At 59.1% G+C, this 23,968-nt stretch overlaps 1 protein-coding gene across 50 annotated transcripts; it reads left to right on the top strand.

The window, feature by feature from the left end:
• Positions 1-583: 583 nt before the first annotated feature.
• SH3RF2 (SH3 domain containing ring finger 2) lies at positions 584-23,371 on the top strand. Of its 50 annotated transcripts, none has more exons than XR_011681767.1 (11): positions 584-1,492; positions 10,979-11,236; positions 12,953-13,261; positions 16,548-16,630; positions 19,521-19,691; positions 19,889-20,094; positions 20,681-21,021; positions 21,846-22,318; positions 22,359-22,378; positions 22,488-22,527; positions 22,636-23,371. XR_011681767.1 is itself a non-coding variant. In XM_071443681.1 (8 exons), the coding sequence occupies exons 1-8, from the start codon at positions 1,121-1,123 to the stop codon at positions 22,128-22,130; spliced, it is 2,025 nt and encodes a 674-aa protein (XP_071299782.1). In that variant the 5' UTR covers positions 584-1,120; the 3' UTR covers positions 22,131-23,371. The 50 variants fall into 50 exon arrangements, 1 of the variants encoding a protein (XP_071299782.1); XR_011681770.1 differs by lacking the exons at positions 22,359-22,378; positions 22,488-22,527 and adding exons at positions 22,445-22,464; positions 22,574-22,613 and having other exon boundaries at positions 22,658-23,371; XR_011681769.1 differs by having other exon boundaries at positions 21,846-22,299.
• Positions 23,372-23,968: the final 597 nt, after the last annotated feature.

Raw genomic sequence — 23,968 nt, forward strand, 5'->3', positions numbered from 1 at the left:
GCGCGGGGTGTGTGCGGTGTGCGCGGGGTGTGCGCGGGGTGTGCGCGGTGTGCTGGGTGTGCGCAGGGTGTGCGCGGGGTGTGCTCGGGGTGTGCGGGGTGTGCAGGTGCGCGGGGTGTGTGCGGGGTGCGCGGGGTGTGCGCGGGGTGTGCGCAGGGTGTGTGCGGTGTGCGCGGGGTGTGCGCGGGGTGCGCGGGGTGTGCGCGGGGTGTGCGCGGGGTGTGCTCGGGGTGTGCGGGGTGTGCGGTGTGCGCGGGGTGTGTGCGGTGTGCGCGGGGTGTGCGCAGGGTGTGTGCGGTGTGCGCGGGGTGCGCGGGGTGTGCTCGGGGTGTGCGGGGTGTGCGGTGTGCTCGGGGTGTGTGCGGGGTGCGCGGGGTGTGCGGTGTGCGCGGGGTGTGCGCGGGGTGTGCGCAGGGTGTGTGCAGGTGTGCGCAGGGTGTGCGCGAGGTGTGCGCGGGGTGTGCGGGGTGTGTGCGGTGTGCGCGGGGTGCGCGGGGTGTGCGCGGGGTGTGCTCGGGGTGTGCGGGGTGTGCGGTGTGCGCGGGGTGTGTGCAGGTGTGCGCAGGGTGTGCGCGGGGTGTGCCGGGTGTGCCGGGTGTGCCAGCGAGCGCCGCCGCAGCCGGAGCCCCGCACCGCAGGTCGGGGCTGATGCTTATCACGGCCTCTCACCTCCCGAGCTGTGGATTTTTCCGTGCCGTGTCAGCCCCGCTGCGCGGAGCGGGAGCGCTGCAGCCTGCCCTGCGCTCCGCTGCCCCTGCTCGGCTCCGGGACCCCTGCCCGGCCAGCAGCCCCTGGGCTCCGGCGCTCAGCCCCGGCCGCAGCCCCGAGCCGTCCCCTGGCTGCAGCTGAGTCAGGGGTGACTCATTTGGAGCGGGCTGCGGGCGCAGCGAGTGCGCTCAGATTGGCTGCGAGCGCAGCTCTGGATGTAGGTGGCTGCGTTACACGCTCCGGCAGCAGCGCAGCTCTGCTCCGCGCTCCCTCCTCCTCCTCCTCGCCCTCCGTGCAGGATTGCTGCCTGAGCCCGGGCTCTGCTTCTCGCGGGAGGGCAGCTCAGGCGGCTCCGGTGGATGCGGGCTGCGGACGGCCCCGGCCCCGCTCCTGAAGGGGCTCTGCGCTGAAGATGGATGATTTGGCTCTCCTTGACCTGTTGGAGTGTCCCGTGTGCTTTGAGAAGCTCGACGCCACAGCAAAGGTGCTGCCGTGCCAGCACACGTTCTGCAAGCCCTGTCTGCAGAGGATCCTGAAATCGCAGAAGGAGCTGCGGTGCCCCGAGTGCAGGACCCTCGTCCTGGGCAGCATTGAGCAGCTGCCCTCCAACCTGCTCCTCATTCGCCTCCTGGATGGAGTCAGGTGCGGACAGAGCGTCAGCAGGTTTGGCTCGGTGCAGAGGTCGGGGGTCCTGTCGTCCCCCGCCTCCATCAGGAGAGTCCCCAGGGGGCTGCAGCTGCACCAGCACCGGCTGGCAACCAATCCCCGGATCCACATGGAGGGGGTAAGGAGGCTCTTACTTCTTTCTTCTGCCTATGAGCGTAGAAAGGTTCCTGCTGTGTGCCCAGAGCCAGGAACCTTCTCTGCTAGCAGCGCTGCAGAGTGCTTGAAGTGAGACTGAGTGTTTTGTGTGCACATTTGGCTGCTGTTTCGGTGTGATATTTGACTCTTTCCAGCTCACTACAGCAGAAAGTGACTCCCAGGCTGAGACAAAGCCAGCCTGCCCTTCTTACAGAAACTTCCCAGCAGCTCTTTTCTCCCAAAGTTTTCAGATGCTTCCTGGCTTTTGAGGGCATTTCAGGTGCTTGGACTTTCAGGCAATACACTGCTTTTGACTGATAGCCATTAAGTCAGTAATTGCAGAGCTGTTAGTGGTGGAGAAGGTATTTCCATAGCTGCACCTCAGTTTCCCCACACTGGAAGAGAAGGGAGGGGGTGCCCAATGCAGCTGCTGTTGTTCAGTCCAAAGTTATTGGAAGTTCACTAGTTAAGGATTTTAAATTTGACTCACTTATGACTGTACCTAGGGATGATTTACTAGGCTAATTTTAAAATTCTAAGTTCTTTCCATCATTTTCTTTAACAATACAAAAGCTTTTCTTGAATAATGAGGACAGGATATTAGACCTGTTAAAAGAGCTTGGCTCAGTTGGAATTTAGGGAAGAGACTTGTGGCTTCACCTTTCCCACATTATATTCCTGGATTTCCATTTCTCTCACCTGAACTGCTCTGTACATTGCCTCTAAAGCCTTTTAATAACACTCAGCAGCTGGGCTGAAAGGGCTGCTGAGCCCCAGAGCCTGCTCAGAGCTCTGCAGGTCTGGAGGCACAGCACAGGTGTTGTGCCCAGGGAGCCATGCAGGTGCTGCTGTGTCCTGTGGGTATGAGCTGGCACGTGTATCCCAGGCAATCTCTGTGGTGTTGGTGAGGGATCTGATGGATCTCACACCAAACCAGGCATCCCTCAGGAGCTCCTGTCCCTGGTGTTCTCTCTGCAGCCTGAGCCCAAGGCACCGTCCAGGGAGCACAGCCAGGGACAGGGGCAGGTCCTTGGCTGGGGGCTCCCTCCGCAGGGCCCTGCTCAGGGTCAGACCCTTGCTGGGAGCCCCCAGCCCTCCGGGAGCTGCTGGGGGACAAACCCTGGTGCAGGGGACAAACCCTGCAACAGTGACAGCCTTCAGGCACTGCCACCCGGGCAGCATTGCAGCTGACAAGGAGAAGGTTGTAGATTGTCCAACTGGACTCTCCTGGCCCTGGATAAAAGAGCACAAATACACTTGTCTGGCTTTCTTCTCTCTCACTCATTTAATGTTTCTTTAACTGGTTCTCAGGACAGGTAGGAACTTGCTGCTGGTATATAATGGCAACATCCATCCATCCATCCATAGCTCCCAAAAGCTTTTAAGACCAACTTAAGACCAAACTCCGGGGAATCAGCAGAGCCAGTGAGCACTGGGGGAGCTGTGGCTGGCTCCCTGGCACTGGGACAGCCCTCTGAGCTCCTGTGCCTCTCTGGGAAGGGATATAAAACACATTACACTGAAATACTCTTAGACTTAATTAGGTACTTAATTATAAAACACTTTGGAATCCTCTGCTGCGAGGTGAAGAATGCAACTATTAGTCACATTTTGGCTTTAGTGGTTTGAAATACCTGCATTCAGGACCAGACATTGCTTTGGGTACTCCAGTGGGATGTTAATGGGTTTGGAGCCTCCCCTGAGCTGGCACTCAGTGACAGCAGCACATCACCCAGCACAGCAGGGACACATTTGAAAGTGCCCATGCAGTGCAAAGATGAGACAGTGCTGAGGGTGACTTGTCACCACCCTACCCCTGGATGCTTGAGTTCCAGGGTCACCTGAAGGAACCTGGGTAAGCAGAGACCTGCAGATGCTTGGGAACCTCAGAGCAGATTCTTTCTGCCAGGAATCACAGTGAGAGCAGCTGCCCTGCAGTGCTGCTCACCCCACCACAGCTCTCCCTGGGTACTGGAACTGCAGTGTCCATGTGCTGCTGCAGCAGAGGGTCACAGCTCCCCAAATAGACTGCCCCGGCCTGCAAGGGCTGCTGATCACCCACCACCAGTGCTACAAAGCAGACACGACTGGTGTGCTCCACACAGCTCTGCAGCCAGAGCCACCACCCAGCCAGGATGGGGGCCAGCCTTGGTTTCACCAAGGCAGCTCTATAAATAAACTTCCTTTACTCCCTGGGGCTGAGAACATAGCAAGTTTGATCAAAGTTTCTCTCTCAGCAGAGAGGTTTCCTTGCCAGCTCTTTGCTCTTCATGCTCACGAGCATCCATGAAGGCAAAAATAAAACCAATCCCTCATCACCCAGCGAGCCAAGAGCTCATCTCCCTGTGAGCAGGAGGAGCCAGCAGGCCCCCGTGGAGCTGCTGGGTTAGCGCAAACACAGCCCTGCTTTGCAGGCAGGAATTTCCCAGAGCCAGCTGTTAAAAACCAGGGAATTTTCTAATTGCAGCCCATCCCAAGCGATTTATTTGCTGGCATTTAAATCCCTTTTGAATGCACTTCCTCCGAGCAGCCGTGGTGTGGGCACGTGCTGGCCGTGTGCACGTGGAGCAGTGCGGGTGCGCCAGGGCCCGGCCTGAGCCCGGCTCTGCCCCTGCTGCTCCTGGCCAGGCCTTCAGCTCTCCAACAGCAGTGCGGGGAGGACTTCGGATTTTCCAAATCTCCACATAAGAAACTGTCTGGAATTTAAGAATAAAGGGACTTGCTGGGAGGTGTATGCGTAAATAAGGCACGCTGGAGCCTTTGAACTCCGAGGAGCCGCCCCTGGCATGTGCCAGGTGTGGTCACAGCCTGTGCTGAGCTCCTCTCACCTGGCTGCAGCCCCAGCCGAGCTGGTGAGCAAGCAGAGCGTGTGTGCTGAGGTGTGCACGAGCCTCCCACGCTCTTCAGGGGGGCAGGATGACCCCTGCAAAACCCATCCAGGCACTGAGCAGCTGCTGGGGTGCTGAACCTGGTCATGCAGCAAACATGGGACACTGAGCCAGAGGAAAAAAGTTCCCAGTGTGACAGCTTGCCTTAGGAAAACACGGACCACGCAGATTTAACTGTGACTTGGGCTATTTTCTCTTTGCATGAACTGAGTGCTCAACACCCCCTTCCAGCATTTCATGGGAGATAGACAGATAACACCTCTATTGGGATAAAAATACTCTGCACTCCAACGTCCCACCTTCACACGGACGTCTATAGATAGTGCCTGCGTCTTGGTATTTTCTTCTCCTCCAGAGTCATCTCCAACTCCTTTCTGCCTTTGACAGACAGGACTTGGATTGCTGGAGCTTCTTGTTCAAAGCAAACTCCATGTTTGCACCTGGCAGAGGCAAGCAAGTTTCCTGGCCCCCTCACTGAGCCAACCCCATTCCCACCCCACCAAGCCCCCAGCAGTTCCTGTGCAGTCCCAGCAATGACCTCAAAGTGTGTGTCCCATGCTCTGGGCTGGCCAGGAGCTCTGAGGTGTCACACACCCGCGGGTGCTGCCCAGGCCTGGGCTCTGCCTGATGTGCTGCTGCTGGCTCCTTTCCCCCAGAGCATCCTCGCAGCCTGGGGTGGGTGGGGTTGTGCCACAGAGCCCCTCAGCTGGGCACCGAGATGCTCCATGTGGCTGCACAATTCTGGGTGGCCTTACAGCCTTTCTGGAGGCAGGATTTGTCCCAGGTCTCCTCCACCACCGTGTCCCATCTGGGTTTGTCTCATTCCAGCAGAGCAAGGAGCTGCTCCCACAGTGCTGGTGGCACCTTAGGCCAGGCATTGGTGTGTTTTCTCCCTCTGCATGCAGTTCTAGCACTTTTATCTACTACAAAGAGAGTCAACGTAGGCTGATGGACAATGCACAGCCCAGAAGCTGCGTGAGCACCAGAGCCAGCACAGGCACCCCTGGGTGGTACCTCTGGCTCTGGAAACCCAAGGACCTCCACAGCCTACAGCAGGAGCCAGTTTCCCTGGTTTTACAAAATTAGGTACCAAGCTGCAAACACATAAAAGTGTTTTAATTTGTTTCCAAGGCAATGAGTCAGGCTCAGATGGCGAGTCAGGAATAGCACAGCAGGGCTCCTCTGCAGCTCACCTGCACAGTGCTGTGGTCAGGCAGGAGCCCCGAGGTCTGAGCCCCCCCTCTCACACCCTGCTGCTCACTGGCCACTGTCCCTGTGTCCATGGGACCGGTCCCTGGCCCGAGTTTGGGTTTTCCCTCTGCAGGGAGGGCTGGGGAGGAGGCACCGTGCTGTGAGCTCTGCAGGTGCAGGGCTGGAGGCAGCAGTGTCCCCACTGAGGGACAGGACAGCTGTCCCTGCTGCCAGCACTGGGCCTGCAGAGAGGCCAGGCCCTGTGCTCACTGGCAGAGCTGCCCACGGTGCCAGGGCTGGCAGTGCTGGCTGAGCAGCCACACCAGCCACACTCCCTTTCCCAGCACAGGAGGCACAGAACCAGCAGGGAGAGGGCTGGGGAGCAGCAGCAGGGAGCAGGATGCAGGTTTCCTCCCTGCACAGCAAACAGCCTCTTCTGAGAGGTGCTGCTGAGGCAGAGCATCGTGACTGGGCACGCTGAGGGCTGGCACCGTTTGCTTTGTGCAGCTCACACCCATGACACACGGGCCAAGCACTGCCCGGGCCTGCTGACAGCAGCGGGGCCCATCTGCTCCTGCAGCAGCCAGCCAAGGGCCTGGAGGGCTGGGTGCCCACTCTGCAGCCCCAGCTGCTGGGACCCAGTGCCAGCACACCCCTGCCACGTCCCCTGTGTCCTGTCCCAGAGCTGTCCCTGCTGTCCCTGTGCCTGCAGCTCTGCCCTCGCCCAACCAAGCCACGCTCAGGCCCAGCTCCAGCCCTGGGCACTGCCCCTGCTTGCCTGGATGTCCCCCGTGGCCCACGCAGGCCCAGTGCAGCCCTGGGGCATCCCCAGCACGGGGCCAGGCGTTCCCCTGGGCGCTGGGGGCCAGCAGTGCCGCCTCAGCACCTCTCACCCTCCCCATCAGAGAAGCTGCTCTGTGTTTTCTTTAATCATTTCTCGCATTTTCCATGCCACCTTTGCATTCCAAAGCCAGGCCATGTTCAGAAGTGACATGGGCCTTGATGCTGTGGTACCCGGGGCTGCGAGTGGGCACAGGGGGTAGGAGCTCCCAGTCCCTCTGCACTGCCCCAGCCATGGTGCAGATGGAGCAGCACAAAAACAGCTAAATCCACTCAATTCACATCCCCAGCACCTCCCCGTGATGGCCCAGGAGCAGGTGGCCACCAGCATTGGCCATGGCCAGGGCTGGGCTCCCATTTGGGCAGGCCCAGGGGGAGTGGGGGAGCTCCAGGGCTGACGTGAGCAGGAGGGACTGGCTCTGTTCTCCCTGGTGCTCACAGTCTACGTGTGCTTGGAAGACAGGAACAGTTCTCCTCAGGGAAGAAATAATGCAGAAACCACCCAACTGTCTGAATCCTCAGAATATAATTATGTGAAGAGATTGAAATGACAAGTTCACTTTTGAAGGTTTTGTTCTCTGTGACAAGGCTGAAGTTATCTCCTCTGCCGAAATGCAGAAAAACAGAATTGTAATGGCAATTAATTTACATTCAAATAGCTCTTTTCATCCACCTGGATCCTGCAGAGCCCTGAACGGTGCTAGCTGAGCACACAGGCAGGTGATGGGGCTCATTCATGCCATGGAGACATGGGCAGGCTGGCAGGAGGCTGGAGCAGCTCTCAGGAGTCAGGATGGATGGAGATGTCATTGATCATCTCCATAGGAGGCAGCGTGTGCCCGTCCTGTGGTGTCAGGGCTGGATAACAGCCGGCTCCAGGGCTCAGTGCCAGTCACAGCTCCTCAGGAGCAGGGGCTGTGCCCTCAGGCCTGTGCTGCAGTCACTGGTTGCCCCAGGGGGAGGCATCCCCTGCCCAGGGCTGTCCTGCACAGAGACCCTCCCTGGGGCAGCTCCCATGGCACCCGGACTGGGGCAGTCCCTTGGCATTGACTGGGGACAGGCACGGGGGCAGCTGCCCCAGGGCATTCCCTGCGTGGGGCTGGCAGAGCCAAAGCTGGGAAAGCAGCAGTGCAAGCCCATCTGAGGCCATTCCTCTGGAATTCACGAGTGCCCTGCTGCCAGTCCTGAGGAGTTATTTCAGCTCATTTCAGACAATCACAGGGTGCATTTCTGTGCTAGGAAGAGATGCCCCACATTGCTTCCTCACACACATATACGTATTTTTAATCCTTGTTTGGTGCAGAGGGAGACTCAGAGGCATTGGATGGCTGCCCAGCACAGCTGATGCCAAATGCCAAAAATAGTGAAAAAAATCAAATCTTTTCTCCCTTATTGGCCTCAAATCCACTGAGAATGGGGACAAGGAGTTGAAGTGCATCTGCCATGACCATCCCTGCTGGCAGAGTGGCCAAGGAGAGAGGTGGTGCTGATGAAAGGGGGTTCTGCCCCACTCCTGGCATTCCCTGCTGCCTTCTCTCCCCAGGGCTGCCCCATGCTCTCTCCAGGCACCCCAAGGCAAGGAGCACCTGGGGCTTGGCCTCTCTGAGAGCCTGATGTGGCTCCTGGGTCTCACTCAGGCATGATGGGGGAGAAAACAGAGGGGAAAATCAGGAAAAATGAGGCAGCATTGGAACAGTAACAGGCACCCCCAAAATGGGTTTCTTTGCTGTAGTTTCTCTCTCTCTGCTGGGCAGCCATGCTGTACACAAACTTGCAGCACCCTCAGCTGAGTTTTCACAAAGTGAAGCTCCCAGAGTTTTCTCTCTGGGCTGCTCAGACAGATGCCAAGGGTGCCCAAGGGACTGGACCATGTGTGCAATCCTGGGCTGAGCATTTTGCTGCCACCCTGCTAAAATGAAAGGCTGCTTTGGGCTGAGGAGAAGCAGCTGGCCACGCTAACGGGAGAAGGCTCCACCAGAAGAGAGCAGGTCCTGCTCCCCTGCCAGGGCCGTGCTCTGGCCTGGACAGCCTCTCCCTCTGCCCTCAGCCACCTCAGGCACTCCTTGTCTTTATCACAGGTTAATTAGCACGCCAGTTTCTGCCTTTGCAATTAACCTACTTTAAATAAAGCACAACAGATCCCTTGCAGAGGATCTGGGGCAGCCGGAGTGGGCAGGAACCAGCCCAAGCTGAGAGAGGCTCAGCTCAGCTCGGCTCAGCTCGGCTCAGCTCAGCTCAGCTCGGCTCAGCCCAGCCCGGCTCAGCTCGGCTCAGCTCAGCTCAGCCCAGCTCAGCCCAGCTCAGCTCAGCTCAGCTCAGCTCGGCTCAGTTCAGCCCGGCTCAGCTCAGCTCAGCCCAGCCTGCTCAGCTCAGCTCAGCTCGGCTCGGCTCGGCTCGGCTCGGCTCAGCTCGGCTCAGCTCGGCTCAGCTCAGCTTGGCTCGGCTCAGCTCGGCTCAGCCCAGCTCGGCTCAGCTCAGCTCGGCTCAGCTTGGCTCAGCCCAGCTCAGCTCGGCTCGGCTCGGCTCAGCCCAGCTCAGCTCGGCTCGGCTCGGCTCAGCTCGGCTCAGCTCAGCTCGGTTCAGCCCAGCTCAGCTCGGCTCGGCTCAGCCCAGCTCAGCTCGGCTCAGCTTGGCTCAGCCCAGCTCAGCTCGGCTCAGCCCAGCTCAGCTCGGCTCAGCTTGGCTCAGCCCAGCTCAGCTCGGCTCAGCTCAGCTCGGCTCGGCTCAGCTCAGCTCAGCTCAGCCCGGCTCAGAGCTGCAGCCAGGAGGGAGATGCTGGCCCGGGGTGCCCACCCAGGGGCTCTGCTGCCCACCCCAGCCCCAGCACCGTGGCTGGCCCTGCAGGGGGAAGTTGTTCTTTCCTCCACCCTACAAACACATTAAAAAACAGGGACTCTGCGTGTCCTCCTGAAATCTTCAGCTTGCAGATTTATTTTGTGACAGGGCACATTAGTTGCTCCCTGTGGGTAGGTAAAGGCTTAGTTTGTGTCCTAAATAAAGTTGGGAAATTGATGGGATATTTTTGGCTCGGCATCTGAGAAGCCAAACAGAATTTATTTTAAAAAATTGGAAGTATCAAAACCTACAGACTTTGGAAAAAGCTGACTTGGGTTGGGAGATTTGAAAAGGCAGAGAAGTGTGAGGAAAGGGTTAAAGAGGAGGGGAAGAGCTGAAGGTTGTGAGTGTGGTTAGAGGAAAAAGGAGCCCATTCACCCAACCGTGCATGCATGCGAGTGGAGGGATGTGTTCGGCCAGAGCTAACGCCACAAACGCACCTGTCCTGTCCCACCTGGGTTCTGGGTATTTGTCCCAGTCTGCCCTGCTGTCTCATCCCTTTGCCTGCTGAAGAAAGAATATTCCAGACTCTCAGCTCTCTGTTGCTTGCTCCCTGTTCCCTGGTAGCACCAGGTATGCATTTCATTTCAGAGTTTCTCTTCTTTGTAATACATTTCCATAACTCGTTCATGCTGCCTTTAATGCTTTGCTGTATCCTGCCATTCCCTCGCATCCCAGACGCTGCTGCTCCTCCTTCCCAAGCCCTGTTCTCTCCCTTTGTGAAGGTCCCCTTGTTTTCTGGTTGCTCCTGGGGCAGCCCCCGCCCTGTGCTCCTCGTGCCAGTGGTCCCAGCGTGGTTCTGAAGGAGAGCTGCTGTCCCCAGCCTGTTCCCCTCAAGGCACGCCCACCTGCCCAGGTGTGTGTTTGCAGGGAGTCCCCATGGCCCCACAGAGGTTATCCCTGCTTTTCTGATGGAGACAGCACTGGCCCAAGCCTCCCTTCCCCGTTTCCTTTCTCCCAGAGATGTCAGTGTCACTGAGCCAAGCACATGTGTTCACTCTGAGCACAAATTAAGAGAGAGAATGACTTAATTAGAACTAAACATTAAACTAATTGCTTCCCATTTCAAAGACTTTGAAGTAAAAGCAGTACATGAAATTTTTCTCTTCTTGGTTCCTTTTCCCTAGCAGGCATCAAGGTTTGGGGATGCTGGAAGTGCCCTCTTTCCAAAACCTTAACTATTCCCATGGGAAACTCGATCCTTTCCACACTTCTGGAAACCCAGGAAAAGGCTGGGTTAAACCCACAGTCACACGTGTTACAGCAGGGATGGAGCCAGGGGAGCACAGAACCTGCACTCACCTTGCTCTGCTGCCTTCTCCTGGCAGGTGACAGCCACCAGCTGGGCTGGATGATGGCTGTGACCTCCAGTCCTTCTGACATAGAAATATCTGGGCCATTAGAATAGATATTGTGTTGGAGGAGCCCTTATAGCAGGCAATAAGATCCCATGGGAAGAGCAGTTTAAGGCCTTAACTGTTTCTTAATATTCTTAAACAAGTCCAGCCTGCTTTTCATCTTGATACAAACTTAGCATAAGTATTTGGGAGCTTGTCTTCATTAGTAAAAGCCATCAAGGAAGGATGTGGGTAGTTAATCCTAATAAATGCATGCTTGAGCCTTAGACCTCTGCATTTTTTTCTCATTAATTACGAGTGCTTTTGGGGAGCTCTGTGTGTGTGTGACGAACGCAGGGGCTGTTTCTGGTCCCGCAGGTGCCCCGCGCCAGGGCTCTGTACTCGTACCGCGGGCACAACCCCGGCGAGCTGCGCTTCAACAAGGGCGACACCATCGCGCTGCTGCGGCAGCTGGACGACAACTGGTACCTGGGCGAGCTGAACGGCGCCAGCGGCGTCCTCCCGGCCAGCTCCGTGCAGGTCATCAAGCAGCTGCCCCTGCCGCGCCCTCTCTACGGCCTGGAGCTGCGGGGCCGGGACAAGGCGGACGGCAAGGACATCCTGACCTTCCCCAAGGTACCGCCCGGGCCAGCCGGGCCCCGCAGCTCCTCGGAGCTCCGCTCTGAGGCTCCCCCGGCCCCGACACTGCAGCTCCCCTGCCCCGCCATCCCCCGGCCGGGGCACGCAGGGTGCCACGGGTCCGGAGAGGGACGGCGGCCCCGGCCGGCGCCAGCCCCGCGCTCGGGGCCACGCTCCAGAGACTTCCCAGCCTCCCCTCCCTGGCAGAATTTTCCTCCAGCCACCCTTCCCTGGCAGAATTTTCCCTCAGCCTCCCTTCCCTGGCAGAATTTTCCTCCAGCCTCCCTTCCCTGGCAGAATTTTCCTCCAGCCACCCTTCCCTGGCAGAATTTTCCCTCAGCCTCCCTTCCCTGGCAGAATTTTCCCTCAGCCTCCCCTCCCTGGCAGAATTTTCCTTCCAGCCACCCTTCCCTGGCAGAATTCTGTCAGCACTGGTCTAGACATTAATTGTGTTGTGCACTTTAGCTTGAGATGCAGGGTGTACATGGCACCGGCACCAGTTCCTAGAAATAAAATTAATACTTGTAATGCCCATAATTACAGCAAGCTCTGCTTTGTGGCTGTTTTATAGGAGGACGCAAGCAAAACATCTTATTTGGAGTTCTAATATATTTTTTAATGTCTTTTCATTTAATGAAATCATTTTAGCTTCAGTAATGACTTGTTCAAGTCTGGCATCGAGAGACACAAGTTAGTTAAGGGACACATACAGCCACCAAGGAATTAGAAATTAATTCTAGAGAAGGCAAAGGTAGGGCTACTGTGGGAGACACGAGGCTCTCCTGGCTCTGACATGCAGTTTGTGCCCCATTTTATCATGTCTTCTGGGACTTAGGCAGAAAAACATTTCCAGTTTGCTGACACAGAAATGACAGGGTGGCCATGGCACATGTGTAGCTACACACACGCTGTGGGCTTTAAGCCTTATTTTGGAGAGGGGAAATGAGAAACCAGCCCCTGTTGTAAAATATCAACATCTGAGAGCCACCTGTACCTCCCCTGCCATGGTCTCCCTGTCCATCCCCGGCATCGAGCACATTGCCTGCCACGAGTGGGTGAGAATCCCAAGTTTTGCAATTCATTAATGTCAGCAGTAAATCATGATTAATTCCTGTGGCAGCCATGGTGGTGAAAAACGCTGTCACCACATGCCCTTTGCTACCAACACCCTGATCAGCAGTTTCCAAGAAGTACTGAGTGAACACTGCCCGTATGCAAACTCAGGGCCTGCCCCTCCCTCATCAACCCCAGTCCTTGACAAGCCGGGAGTTTTTCAATGGAAGCAGCACTAAGCCATGCCCTCAGCTGCAAGATGCACCCACGTGTGCCAGCACAGACAGGGAAAGGGTGACGAGTCCAAACATCCCTTCTAATTCAGAGCTGGAGTTATTAAGTGCAGCTCTCCCAGCACCTCTGCCAGCCAAAGCTCTGGACGAGGAGTGTGTGGGGGCAGGACTCATCCTCAGTAGCCCCTTGTCTTAGCACAAGTTTTAAAAACCACTTTGAATTTTGCTGTCAGCTTTGAATCGAGAATTTTACACCCCGAGTTTGTCAGTGACACCAGCTGAGAGAAATGACAGAGCCCCAAGATGTTAAAGATAGCTCGGTAAAGGTAACGCCACCTGAGCCCTGGCTGCCAGAGGGAAGGGAGCAGAGCATCGGGGGCAGTGCCGGCTGTGGCCCTGAATCCGTGTCCCCTGTTGTCTCTTGCAGCCAAGTGCAGCCCAGCAGCTCCTGCAGGCCACCAAGGGCCACTGGTCGCCCCCGCCCCGGGCCGCGTCCCTGCGCCCGGCCAAGGCCCAGGCGGCGGAGCCGGCGGCGCTGCCCAAGGCTCCGGAGGCGCGGAGGAAGAGCTTGCGGCAGTTCTCGCTCACCACGGCCCTCAACACGCTGAACCGCATGGTGCACGCCGAGCGGCCCGCGCTGCACATCAGCCCCCCCGTGCTCATCAGCTCCAGCAACCCCAGCGTGCCCACCCAGAGCTGCGAGAGCGCCGAGCTGCCCTGCGCCGCCCCGCTCCAGGTGAGGCAGCGCAGCCCCAGCCCGGGCTGGTCCTGAGCACAGGGAGCCTGGCGCTGAGCTCCACACCCAGGCTGACCCTCTGGAACTCAGCCACTCCTGTCTCATTCCTTCTTCCCTCTCCGGCTGAAGATCTGAGCACAGAATCTTCACAGATATCTGATATGGGAGAAAAAGGGGGGTTTTACATTTATATGGCATCTTTCATAGTGAAGGTTGCTCCCACCTTTTCTAGAGCAGTCACCCAGCCCCTGGCAGTCCATGTCCAGGCAGGAACACCCAGCAGACACCTTGTCCTGGGCACCAGCCTGCAGAGAGCTGGGATGTGATATCCCGGGTTACAGAGGGGAAATGAAACAGGAGTTCCATAATTCAGCTGGAACTGTATCTTGTCTCACACCCCAAAAGGATCTCACCCAAAAGTCTCAGTGTGAACTACTGCCAAGAGCAGCAATGAGAGAGGGGACATGTTATGGTTTGGCCTTAGCAGGGTTGGAAATCTCTTGTTTCCAATCAGCAGTGCTGCTCCCAGAGGTTTGCAGGGGAACCTGTGCCATTTCTGGGCCTGCACAGGATGCAGCTTTCCTTTTCCATCTCTGGGTTTGGGCTGCAATGACTGAGCTGCAACGCTGAGACCCCTTCCCAAGCCCAGGTGGGCCCTGCCAGGGTGGCTGGGAGCCGAGGGAGCAGGGGCTGCACCCCAGGACAGCCAGCAGTCCCTGGACAAGGCAGGGCCCAGGGGCCGTGCCAGCTGCAGGGCTCCCGCCGCGGGACCTGCCTGCCTGGCACTGCCAGCACCAGCAGCAGGTCGGACTCCTCTCGGCCCATAAAAGGGAATTCCCAGCGCTGCCCAGCCTCCTCCCCCGGCTCCCGCTTCCCCTCGGCTGCCAAGCTCAGCTGGAGCCAGAACCGGTCTGCAGGGCTGCGGTGGCCGTGTCTGTGCATGTGCCTCTTGTGCAAGCGGCCGTGGGGGAGGGCAGCGGGGCACCCACGCCCTCCTCTCACCGCTGGAATCTCCTCCCAGCGCAGCCCAGCCGATTCCCTGTGCTGGCTGTTCTGGCTGGCTCTGACCCAGAGCTGCTGCTGAGCCCCGAGCTCGGGGAGCGAGCTGATGGACCCACAGCTGCCCCCAGCACACCCGGCTCTCCTGAGTCACAAATGTGGAGCTGGCAGGGCCCCGTGCCCAGAGCCCCGTGCTGGGATGGGCAGGGCTCCCCTCACCACCAGGACAGTCCCAGTAGGGCCTTGCCTGCGTCAGCAGTGCCGGGGTCACATTGGTGACACGCTGGAAACAGAGATGGAGCAAGAGAGGGGTTTCAGGAGAGGCAGGGAATTAAACCCTTTGTACTTACAAGGGCTTGCAAGGGACTCGTGGGAGATCAGCAAAAGTGAGTGCTGAAATCAGTTGTACGTGACTCGAAAATATTTCTCCCAATCTTTCTTCCCCCCTGCGTGTTGCAAATGCAAAGGCAACTTTGAGGATGCTCTAAGTGATGGCTGCTCCTAGGGACAGGGAACACAGGGATGAAAAACGTGGAGCTTTCCACCCAGAAGGGGACATTTCAACACAGTTCCATCAGGAAAAACAGCAAAAGGCTGGTTTTTGTTCCAATGCAGAAAAGGCTGGTCATTTTGTTCCAATGCAGAAAAAAAACAAACTCCAAATATCCAAATTTCAAGAATTTTGATTATGGTAATTAATAAAACAAGATTATAATTTCCAGTCAACTTTATGAGCACCTGGTCCAATCCTGCCTGGACTAGAAAATGAGGAATGCAGAGAAGGTTTGAAGCTGACCTGCTACTCCAGGTCCGAGACAGAAGCTGGAATTGCTGGGGTGTTTTAATTAATTTAATTTACTGGAGAGCACCAGGGCGGGTGAGTCACTTTACTTTTTCCCTAGGTCCTTGCCAAGCCAGTGCTCCAGCACCGCATCACAGACATGACCACTAGAAATTAGATTTGAAACGAACATGAGATTAAAGCCCCAGCTTGCATCATTTAGATGCTGTGGTGGCTGCTGGAGAGCGCAGCTGCCGCCACATCCAAGCGCGGCGCGTTCCGCTGCCCGGAGCTCCCCGGGGCGCCACTGCTGCCGCCACCAGGGCTCGGAGCTCCGTCCTGGACAGGGGCCACGCTGCTGCCGCCACCAGGGCTCGGAGCTCCGTCCCGGGCAGGGGCCACGCTGCTGCTGCCACCAGGGCTCGGAGCTCCGTCCCGGACAGGGACCGCGCCGCTGCTGCCACCAGGGCTCGGAGCTCCGTCCTGGACAAGGGCCACGCTGCTGCTGCCACCAGGGCTCGGAGCTCCGTCCCGGACAGGGGCCGCGCTCCTGCTGCCACCAGGGCTCGGAGCTCCGTCCTGGACAGGGGCCACGCTGCTGCTGCCACCAGGGCTCGGAGCTCCGTCCTGGACAGGGGCCACGCTGCTGCTGCCACCAGGGCTCGGAGCTCCGTCCCGGACAGGGGCCGCGCTCCTGCTGCCACAGGGCGCAGGGCGCAGCAGGGCACGGCCAGGCCCCGCCGCGGCGTCGCCTTGAGCGAGGGCCGGGCTGGTCCGGACGGGAAGGAGCCGCTGCTGGCAGCTGCTCACCCGGGGACGCTTTGAGCTGCAGGAGGGACGGCCCGGCAGGAGGGACAGGAGGGACAGAAGGGACAGAAGGGACAGGAGGGACAGGAGGGACAGAAGGGACAGAAGGGACAGAAGGGACAGAAGGGACAGCCCGGCAGCAGGGACAGCCCGGCAGGAGGGACAGAAGGGACAGAATGGACAGAAGGGACATCACCATCAGCCCAGCGGGGAGATGAGGAGGGACAGGGAGTGGGACCAGCCCAGCGCTGCTCGTGGCCTCAGGGCCACAGCAGGGACAAGGAGCCACCCTCTGGCACAGCGCAAGGCATTGGTCAGGCACAGGTAGCTCAGAATCGGGGCTGCAGTTCCTCCCTGGAACACCAGAGACCCCGAGAGAGCCCGGAGGGGACACTGTGGTGGCTGGTGCCACCCTGCAGGTGCAAAATGACAGTGGGGAAAGGACCAGGTGGGGATCCATCACAGGGGCTCGATGATCCTGGAGGTCTTTGCCAGCCTAAACGATTCTGTGATTCTGAGTCTTCCTCTTGCTGCCTGGTCTTTTTCTAAGTCAAATGCTCCAGACTCTTCCATTTCCTGAAATGTCTCTGATGGCTTTTTGAAGGGTGGGTGAAGCCAGTCAAGTGTTACTGTCCTCCAGTGGCTGAAAGCTGATAACCAGATCAATACTTTGTTTTCTCTGTTTCCTTTCTCCCACAGGTCTACCCCACACCAGCAGCACTTGGGCCCCCGGCAGCCATCGTGACCCTTCCCCACCTGCAGCACCACGGGCCAGCTTACCTGTACGTAAGGAAACTGGGATGTTTGGGTGCCATTTGCTGTAGCCTCAGCAGGAGCCAGGCAGGAGGTGCAGACAGAGCAGAGCACAGCTGGGATCCAAGGGCAGATCCATGTGGGAATGTCCCTGGCTGGTCCAAGCCAGGGTGGCAGAGATACCACAGCTGAGTGCATCTTTCTGCCTCACTGCAGGTTCTGCGGAGAAACAGTTCTGCCTGTTTGCCAACAATATATTTTAGGGTTTTTTAAGTGTAAAGAAACTAATTACTCCTTAAGTGCCTCTAGTTATTTATCCTGAAACCCTCATGGCCATTGGTGTTTTGAACAATCCAATTTCTGAAAACTTTCATGAAGTTAAAATTTGCAGATAACGCTCTATGGTGATTACATCAAGGTAAGATTCACCACCCTGGCATTTAGTAAAGCATCTGAAATAACAGCAGCATCACAACACACTGTTTACACAGCACTCAGCACCCCTGGTGCAGGCCAGGCCTTGGGAATGCTGGTGCATTGACCCACACACACCATCATCAGTCAGCCAAGACTCCAGCACACAAATAATCCAAAGGACAAGACAACTCCCAAGACCTTAAAATAATTTGCAGAAGGACGGTGTGAGAGCGTGGCACCAGCTGCCAGGTGTGCACAGGGGCAGCGTCAGAGCAGCCCCTGCAGGGCCTCCCCTCCTGAGGAGCCTGAGCAGCCTGAGCTGGGCAGCTCCTGAGCACTCCCAGAGCCCCTGAGCACTCCCAGAGCTCCTGAGCACACCCAGAGCCCCTGAGCACACCCAGAGCCCCTGAGCACACCCAGAGCTCCTGAGCGCACCCAGAGCCCCTGAGCTGGGCAGCTCCTGAGCACACCCAGAGCCCCTGAGCACACCCAGAGCCCCTGAGCACACCCAGAGCCCCTGAGCTGGGCAGCTCCTGAGCACACCCAGAGCCCCTGAGCTGGGCAGCTCCTGAGCACACCCAGAGCTCCTGAGCACACCCTGAGCCCCTGAGCACACCCTGAGCACACCCAGAGCTCCTGAGCACACCCAGAGCCCCTGAGCACACCCAGAGCCCCTGAGCTGGGCAGCTCCTGAGCACACCCAGAGCCCCTGAGCACACCCAGAGCCCCTGAGCACACCCTGAGCACACCCAGAGCCCCTGAGCACACCCAGAGCCCCTGAGCTGGGCAGCTCCTGAGCACACCCAGAGCTCCTGAGCACTCCCAGAGCTCCTGAGCACACCCAGAGCTCCTGAGCACACCCAGAGCCCCTGAGCACACCCAGAGCCCCTGAGCTGGGCAGCTCCTGAGCACCCCCAGAGCTCCTGAGCACACCCAGAGCCCCCTGGGCTGTGCCAGCCCCAGGAGCCACCCCTCACACACACTGGCCCAGCAGCTCACACCTTCAGAGGCTTGTGCTGAACCACAGGGAGAGAGAAACCCTTCTGAGAGTTCTGGGGTAGCCCTGGCTATCCCAACAGCCCATCCATTGTTTGTTTTGTAAATAACACCTGATACTTGTGGTGCTGGGCTGTAACTCATTAATTCTTGGAGCAGATCACGTTCCCCTTGAAAAAAACAACAGTGCAATTAAATGTGTTACACTGCAGACAAATTCAAGTTCTTTAAGGAACAGATAGGGAAAAGTTTTGAAAAATACACCATTTCTTTTGCTGCTGTTTTGCTGTGTGCTCACACGTGGGTCAGAGGGAAGAACGAAGCTTCAGGTCCTGGTCCCAGTCCCAGAATCCCAAGAGAGGTCTAGGGGGGATTTGAGACTAATTTCTAGTCTCATTTCCTCACTACCCTGGAGTGGAGCCATGTACCTCCTCCTACCTCCTGCTCTGTCCATTCTCCGTGGCCTCCAGTGGCTGCCACTCCTGTCCTTGTGCTCCAGTCAAGGAGAAGGAGGCAGGGAGGAAGGGAGGGAAGGAAGGGAGGCAGGGCAAGAGTGGTGCTCTTCCCTGGGCCTCCAACACCTCCTGGTGATGCTCCAGGCAAGCAGATCCAAGGCCTCTGGTTTCAAAGGCAGAGCTGCCTGATGCTATCTTGAACACAACACCATAACTGTGCTCTTTCAAGAGCTTTGCCTTAGGATAGGTACTTGTCAGGCCCTGATCCGTGTTTCTGGTGGAGCACTGCTGTGTGAGGTGCAGAGCAGCAGTTTCCTCCTCCCCAGCATTTGTCACCCTGGACTGGCACTTCTGGGACAGAAACCGTCCTCATGAGCTGCTGTGTTCTCTATTCCTGCTGGCCCTTCTCTTGTCCATGTCCCCTTTGGCCTGAGGCTCCTTCCTCCCTGCGAGTTCTCTCCACAAACGCTCGATGCAGCCCTGGCTGAAGGGCTCAGGAACATCCTCCCCCTGCCCGGTTAAACCACAGAGCTCCGCAGGGCTCCAGGCACAGCCAGCAGCCTCCTCCCCTGCCCGGTTAAACTGAGGAGCCCCAGGCACAGCCAGCAGCCTCCTCCTCTGCCCGGTTAAACTGAGGAGCCCCAGGCACAGCCAGCAGCCTCCTCCCCTGCCCGGTTAAACTGAGGAGCTCCAGGCACAGCCAGCTTCTCCTCCCTGCCCGGTTAAACTGAGGAGCTCCGGGATGCCCCAGGCACAGCCAGCTTCTCCTCCCTGCCCGGTTAAACTGAGGAGCTCCAGGCACAGCCAGCTTCTCCTCCCTGCCCGGTTAAACTGAGGAGCTCCAGGCACAGCCAGCTTCTCCTCCCTGCCCGGTTAAACTGAGGAGCTCCGGGATGCCCCAGGCACAGCCAGCTTCTCCCCTGCCCGGTTAAACTGAGGAGCTCCAGGCACAGCCAGCTTCTCCTCCCTGCCCGGTTAAGCCGCGGGGCTCCGGGTGCTGCAGCCGCCCTGCCCGGGCAGCTCTGCCTCCCCTCACAGCCTCTCTCCCCAGGTGCGTGGCTCTCCACTCGTACGCGGCGCACGGACCGGACGAGCTGGAGCTGCAGAAGGGAGAAGGGGTCCGTGTCTTCGGCAAGGAGCAGGACGGGTGGCTGCGGGGCATGTCCCTGGTCACCGGCAGGGTCGGCCTCTTCCCCAGCAACTACGTCACCCCCCTCTTCAGGTCTGGCACTTCTTACGTGAAAATGAACGGGGAGAGGGAAGGGTCACGTAGAACTTGGGGTTTTCTTGTTTCCACAGAGAACCCATGGCAAGGCATCCCCCCCGTACTGACAAGGGACCCCCCAGAACTGGGCAGGGCCAGGGGTCCCTCGCCAGGTGGGATGGCACCCGGCAGCCCTCGCCCTTCTTTTCCAACAGGAAATCCAGTCTCTCCGACTCGAAGATGCCTTCCCTGTACACCTCATGGACGCTGTCCACGTCCTCGCTGTCCTCGCAGGGGAGCGTGTCCGAGAGCGGCCCGCGGCAGAGCCGAGCGCTGCGGCCGCTGCTGCTGCCCGTGCCCATCCCCTGCCCCGGCCGGGCTCCGGCCCCGCTGCGCCGCGGCCGCGGCAGCACCAGGAGGAGTGAGTGAGGGGGAGCAGGGGGGGAGCGGGACACATCCCCTGGAGTGAGTGAGTGAGAGCGGGGACACATCCCCTGGAGTGAGTGAGGGGGAGCAGGGGGAGCGGGGACACATCCCCCAGAGCACACCAGTGCTGCGGTTCATGGACCCTCAGCCCTGCTTGGCCCCGGCTCTGGGGAATTCGGGAATTCCAGGGATGTGACTCAGCATGGAGAAATTCCTGTAAAGCTTTGTGCAGAGCAGGGTGGTTATATTCTCTACCAGGAGGCCGCAAGGTTTATCTTCATCCCATACACCGTGTTTTGTAACACACTTCCAGGAGTATTTGGGGAGCCAGGTGTGCGTTCCCAGCTCTGGCAGCAGAGCAGCTCCCGGAGGCAGCAGTGCCGTGGCAGGGGCCACTGTCGGAGCTTTTACAGCCGGAATCGGTGCCGGGGCACAGGGGCGGGCACGGGGTGGTCCCTGGGAGCCGCAGCCCCACAGCCTGCGGTGAGCGGGGCTGTCGGTGGGGGCTGCCCATAACCGCTGCTCTCTCTGCACGTTTTGGACTCCTGTCTAAACGCCTGTCCGTGGTCCTTGCTCCCCAGACGGATCCCTGCAGAGGCCGGGCCAGGCGGGGACCCCCGTGCAGATCACCGGCTCCCTCAGGCGCCCCACGGCCGCGGGCCGAGCTCAGCACTTCCAGCTCTACCCGCACAGCCCCCCCGGCGCTGGCACGGACGAGACAGCGAAGCCAAACTCCTCCTATGAGGCTGCCCCGGCGCTGCTGGTCAGGGCAGGGGAGAGCCGAAGCCCCTCCGTGTGCAGCTCGGTGATCCTGGACGCCAAAGACCCCTCGGTGAAGAGCGAGGCCGCTCCAAAGCCGCCGGCGTCGGCCCCGCCGTCCATCCTGGTGAAACCAGAAACCTCCCGCAACAGCGCCGAGAAGGTACAGAACCCCCTGCCCCAGAGCGTCCCCGCGGAACCCCAGCGGCAGCCAAAAGTAGCCAGAGCCAAACCCCCCGAGGGCTTTGCTCCATCCTCACCAATTTCTTCCAGTAGAAATCGGGGCGATTGACACATGCCTTAGGAAATCGGGTATTGGTGCTGCTGAGCAGCTGTTCAGATTAAGCTCTGAAGAAAGGCAGGACTGCAGGGGCTCTGTCCCTGTCACCAAGCTCAGTCGCAAACAAATCTCGAGACGTTTCTGAGGTCATAAATTGGGCAAAAATCTGTGAATTTGGGAGCAATGCCACAGAACTGGTGTCAGGCAGAGGTTTGCAGAACTCCCCCATCTCCCTCATGTCACTTGGGCTGAGCCACTTAGAATGGGAATTTCTTTCCCTTTTGGCAGCCAGAAAGAAATTTCATAAAGGTAAAATCATTCTGAAAATTGCCCTTGTGACAGCTCCCCTCTCCCACTGTACCCAAAGACGCGCCCAAATTGTTCCACATGCCCCCAGAAGCCCAGCCAGCCCCAGAGCTCCCAGGCAGCTCAGCATCAGCAGAGAGAGCCCGCGGCTCTGCGAGGGCAGCAGCTCCCGGTGCCTCCCGCTCGCAGAGCAGCTCCTTGGTCTGGAGGAGCTGCCGGCACTGCTGAGCTGCTCCCCGGGGCTCTCTGCCACCGACGCGCACCACCCTGGGCTGCTCTGCGGGCCCGCTGAGCCCCGCGGGGCCCGGCCGCCCCCGAGCGCAGCCCCCGGTTCCGCAGGGCAGGGCAGGGCAGGGCGGGCTCCGCAGCGCCCACCTGACCCTGGCCCCTTCTCGCTGCAGCAAGTGAAGACGGTGAGGTTCCAGAACCACAGCCCGCCGCCGCCCAAGCGGCACAGCCTGCAGCCCTCGCCGAGGCTGGCCCGCAGCAGGACAGAGCCCGGCCCCGAGGCGCTCCTGCCCGAGCCCCGCCTGGGCCCCGAGCTGCTGGTGCTGTACTCGCCGCGCCTGGGCTCCAGCCCCCTGCACCCGCGCCGGGCGCTGCACCCCAAGGCGCTGTCGCTGGACCTCTCGGGGCAGCTGACCTTCCCCATCAAGAAGAGCTACAGCAGCATCTCGGCAAACTGAGCGGGCAACGCGCGCCTGCTTCCTCCCCGCTCCTGCTCCTCTCCCTCGGCGCCCGGCCCCGCATCCTCCCCCCGGGCAGGGGCCGCTGCTCCCGCACCGCCGGCACCTCGGGAGCTGCGGGCACCTCTGAGGGACCCCGAGCCCCAGGGCTGCCCGAGCGTGGGGAGAGGTGCCCGAGCAGGAGAGAGGTGCCCGAGCAGGGGGAGAGGTGCCCGAGCAGGGGGAGAGGTGCTCGAACACGGGGAGAGGTGCCCGAGCACGGGGATAGGAGGTGCCCGAGCAGGGGGAGAGGAGGTGCCCGAGCAGGGGGAGAGGTGCTCGAACACGGGGAGAGGTGCCCGAGCAGGGGGATAGGAGGTGCCCGAGCAGGGGGAGAGGTGCTCGAACACGGGGAGAGGTGCCCGAGCAGGGGGATAGGAGGTGCCCGAGCACGGGCAGAGGAGGTGCCCGAGCAGGGGGAGAGGTGCCCGAGCAGGGGGAGAGGTGCCCGAGCAGGGGAGAGGAGGTGCCCGAGCACGGGAGAGGAGGTGCCCGAGCGCCGGGAAAGGTGCTCGAACACGGGGAGAGGTGCTGGGCTCCGCGGCCCCCGCAGAACCGACGTTCCCCAGGTCGCTGCCCGCTCTGCAGCCCCCGAGCAGCGGCAGGGCAGGAAGCGTGCAGGTATCGGAGGGAGTCACACTTGCTTTGGTCTCCTCAGGGCTGCAGGAAAGCCCAGAGATCAAACACCGGCTCATTACCTGCCTGCCTCAGGATAAAGAAACCATAAATCAGAATCAGTCAGCTCCCGGCTGATGGTTCATGCTGCCTTTGAGGGGAGGGGGTCGCTCAGATTTTTTGTTAGGGTGGTTGCTTGCTTGCTTTTCTCATTGGTTTTAGCCCAGGAACTTTAACACAGAAGCCTAAAAGGTGATTTGGAAGGCAAAGAGCCAATGGAAGGGGCTTTGCCCTCACTGCAGTCACCCAGGCTCTGCAGTGAGGGCACTGAACCTCCCTTCTCCTCATTGCTTGTTTTCCTCTGGTCACCTGTCAGCTACCTCCTGCCCATGAGCTCCTTCCAGCCCGTTCCCACCACCCTCCCACTCAGATGTGGCTGTTGTAAATATCTTAAGTGGGATTCATGGGTTTCAGATGCATGAAACACTGTCCATGTAACAGAGAGCAGAACTCAGAGCTCACCATGCCCCAGACCCCCTCTGCCCCCCAGCCCCAGCTCTGGTTTGCAGCTCACCCCAGGCCAAGCATTCTCCTGTGAATCCCAGGGAAGCCAGCAGAGCTCTGCTGGCTCACAGCTGTGCCTGCTCTCTGTCAGTCTGCCCAGCAGAGCTTGGTTTTCATGCTTAGTTTCCATCGCTGGTTTATCATCGGCAGTTCCCAGCCCAGCTGCAGGCACCGGCTGCCCTCTCCTGACAGGAGGAGCTGTGCTCCCTCCAAAACTGCCCTGAAATCCCATCCTCGGTTCCCTGCCGACAGACACGGGGAAGGAACTCCACTGGTCAATGGAGACTCCCCAGAGAAGGACATTTTTTCCTAAAACTACACAAAGGGAATGGATAAAACAATTCACTAGACCACAGCCCCCGGACCTTCCCTCTTGCAGACTTCCCGTGTGTGGAGCAGGGAAGCTGGGTCTGCCTGCGGGGGTTTCAGTGGCACAGCGAGCTCCAAGGCACAGCCCCGCTCTCACTCTGTGCCCTCTGCCAGAATCCCTGCAGAAACACCCCGCCAGGCTGAAAGCATGCTCTGTGCCCAGGTGGGAAAGGTGGCGGCAGCTGCAAGACGAGGGCGAGTCCAGCTCAGCCACACCACCTCAGAGACAGCTGAATGCCTCGGGGGAGACG

This window comes from Agelaius tricolor, unplaced genomic scaffold (genome assembly GCF_023055355.1).
Source record: "Agelaius tricolor isolate 1412-34295 unplaced genomic scaffold, bAgeTri1.0.p SCAF_18, whole genome shotgun sequence".
Lineage (NCBI taxonomy): Eukaryota > Metazoa > Chordata > Aves > Passeriformes > Icteridae > Agelaius > Agelaius tricolor.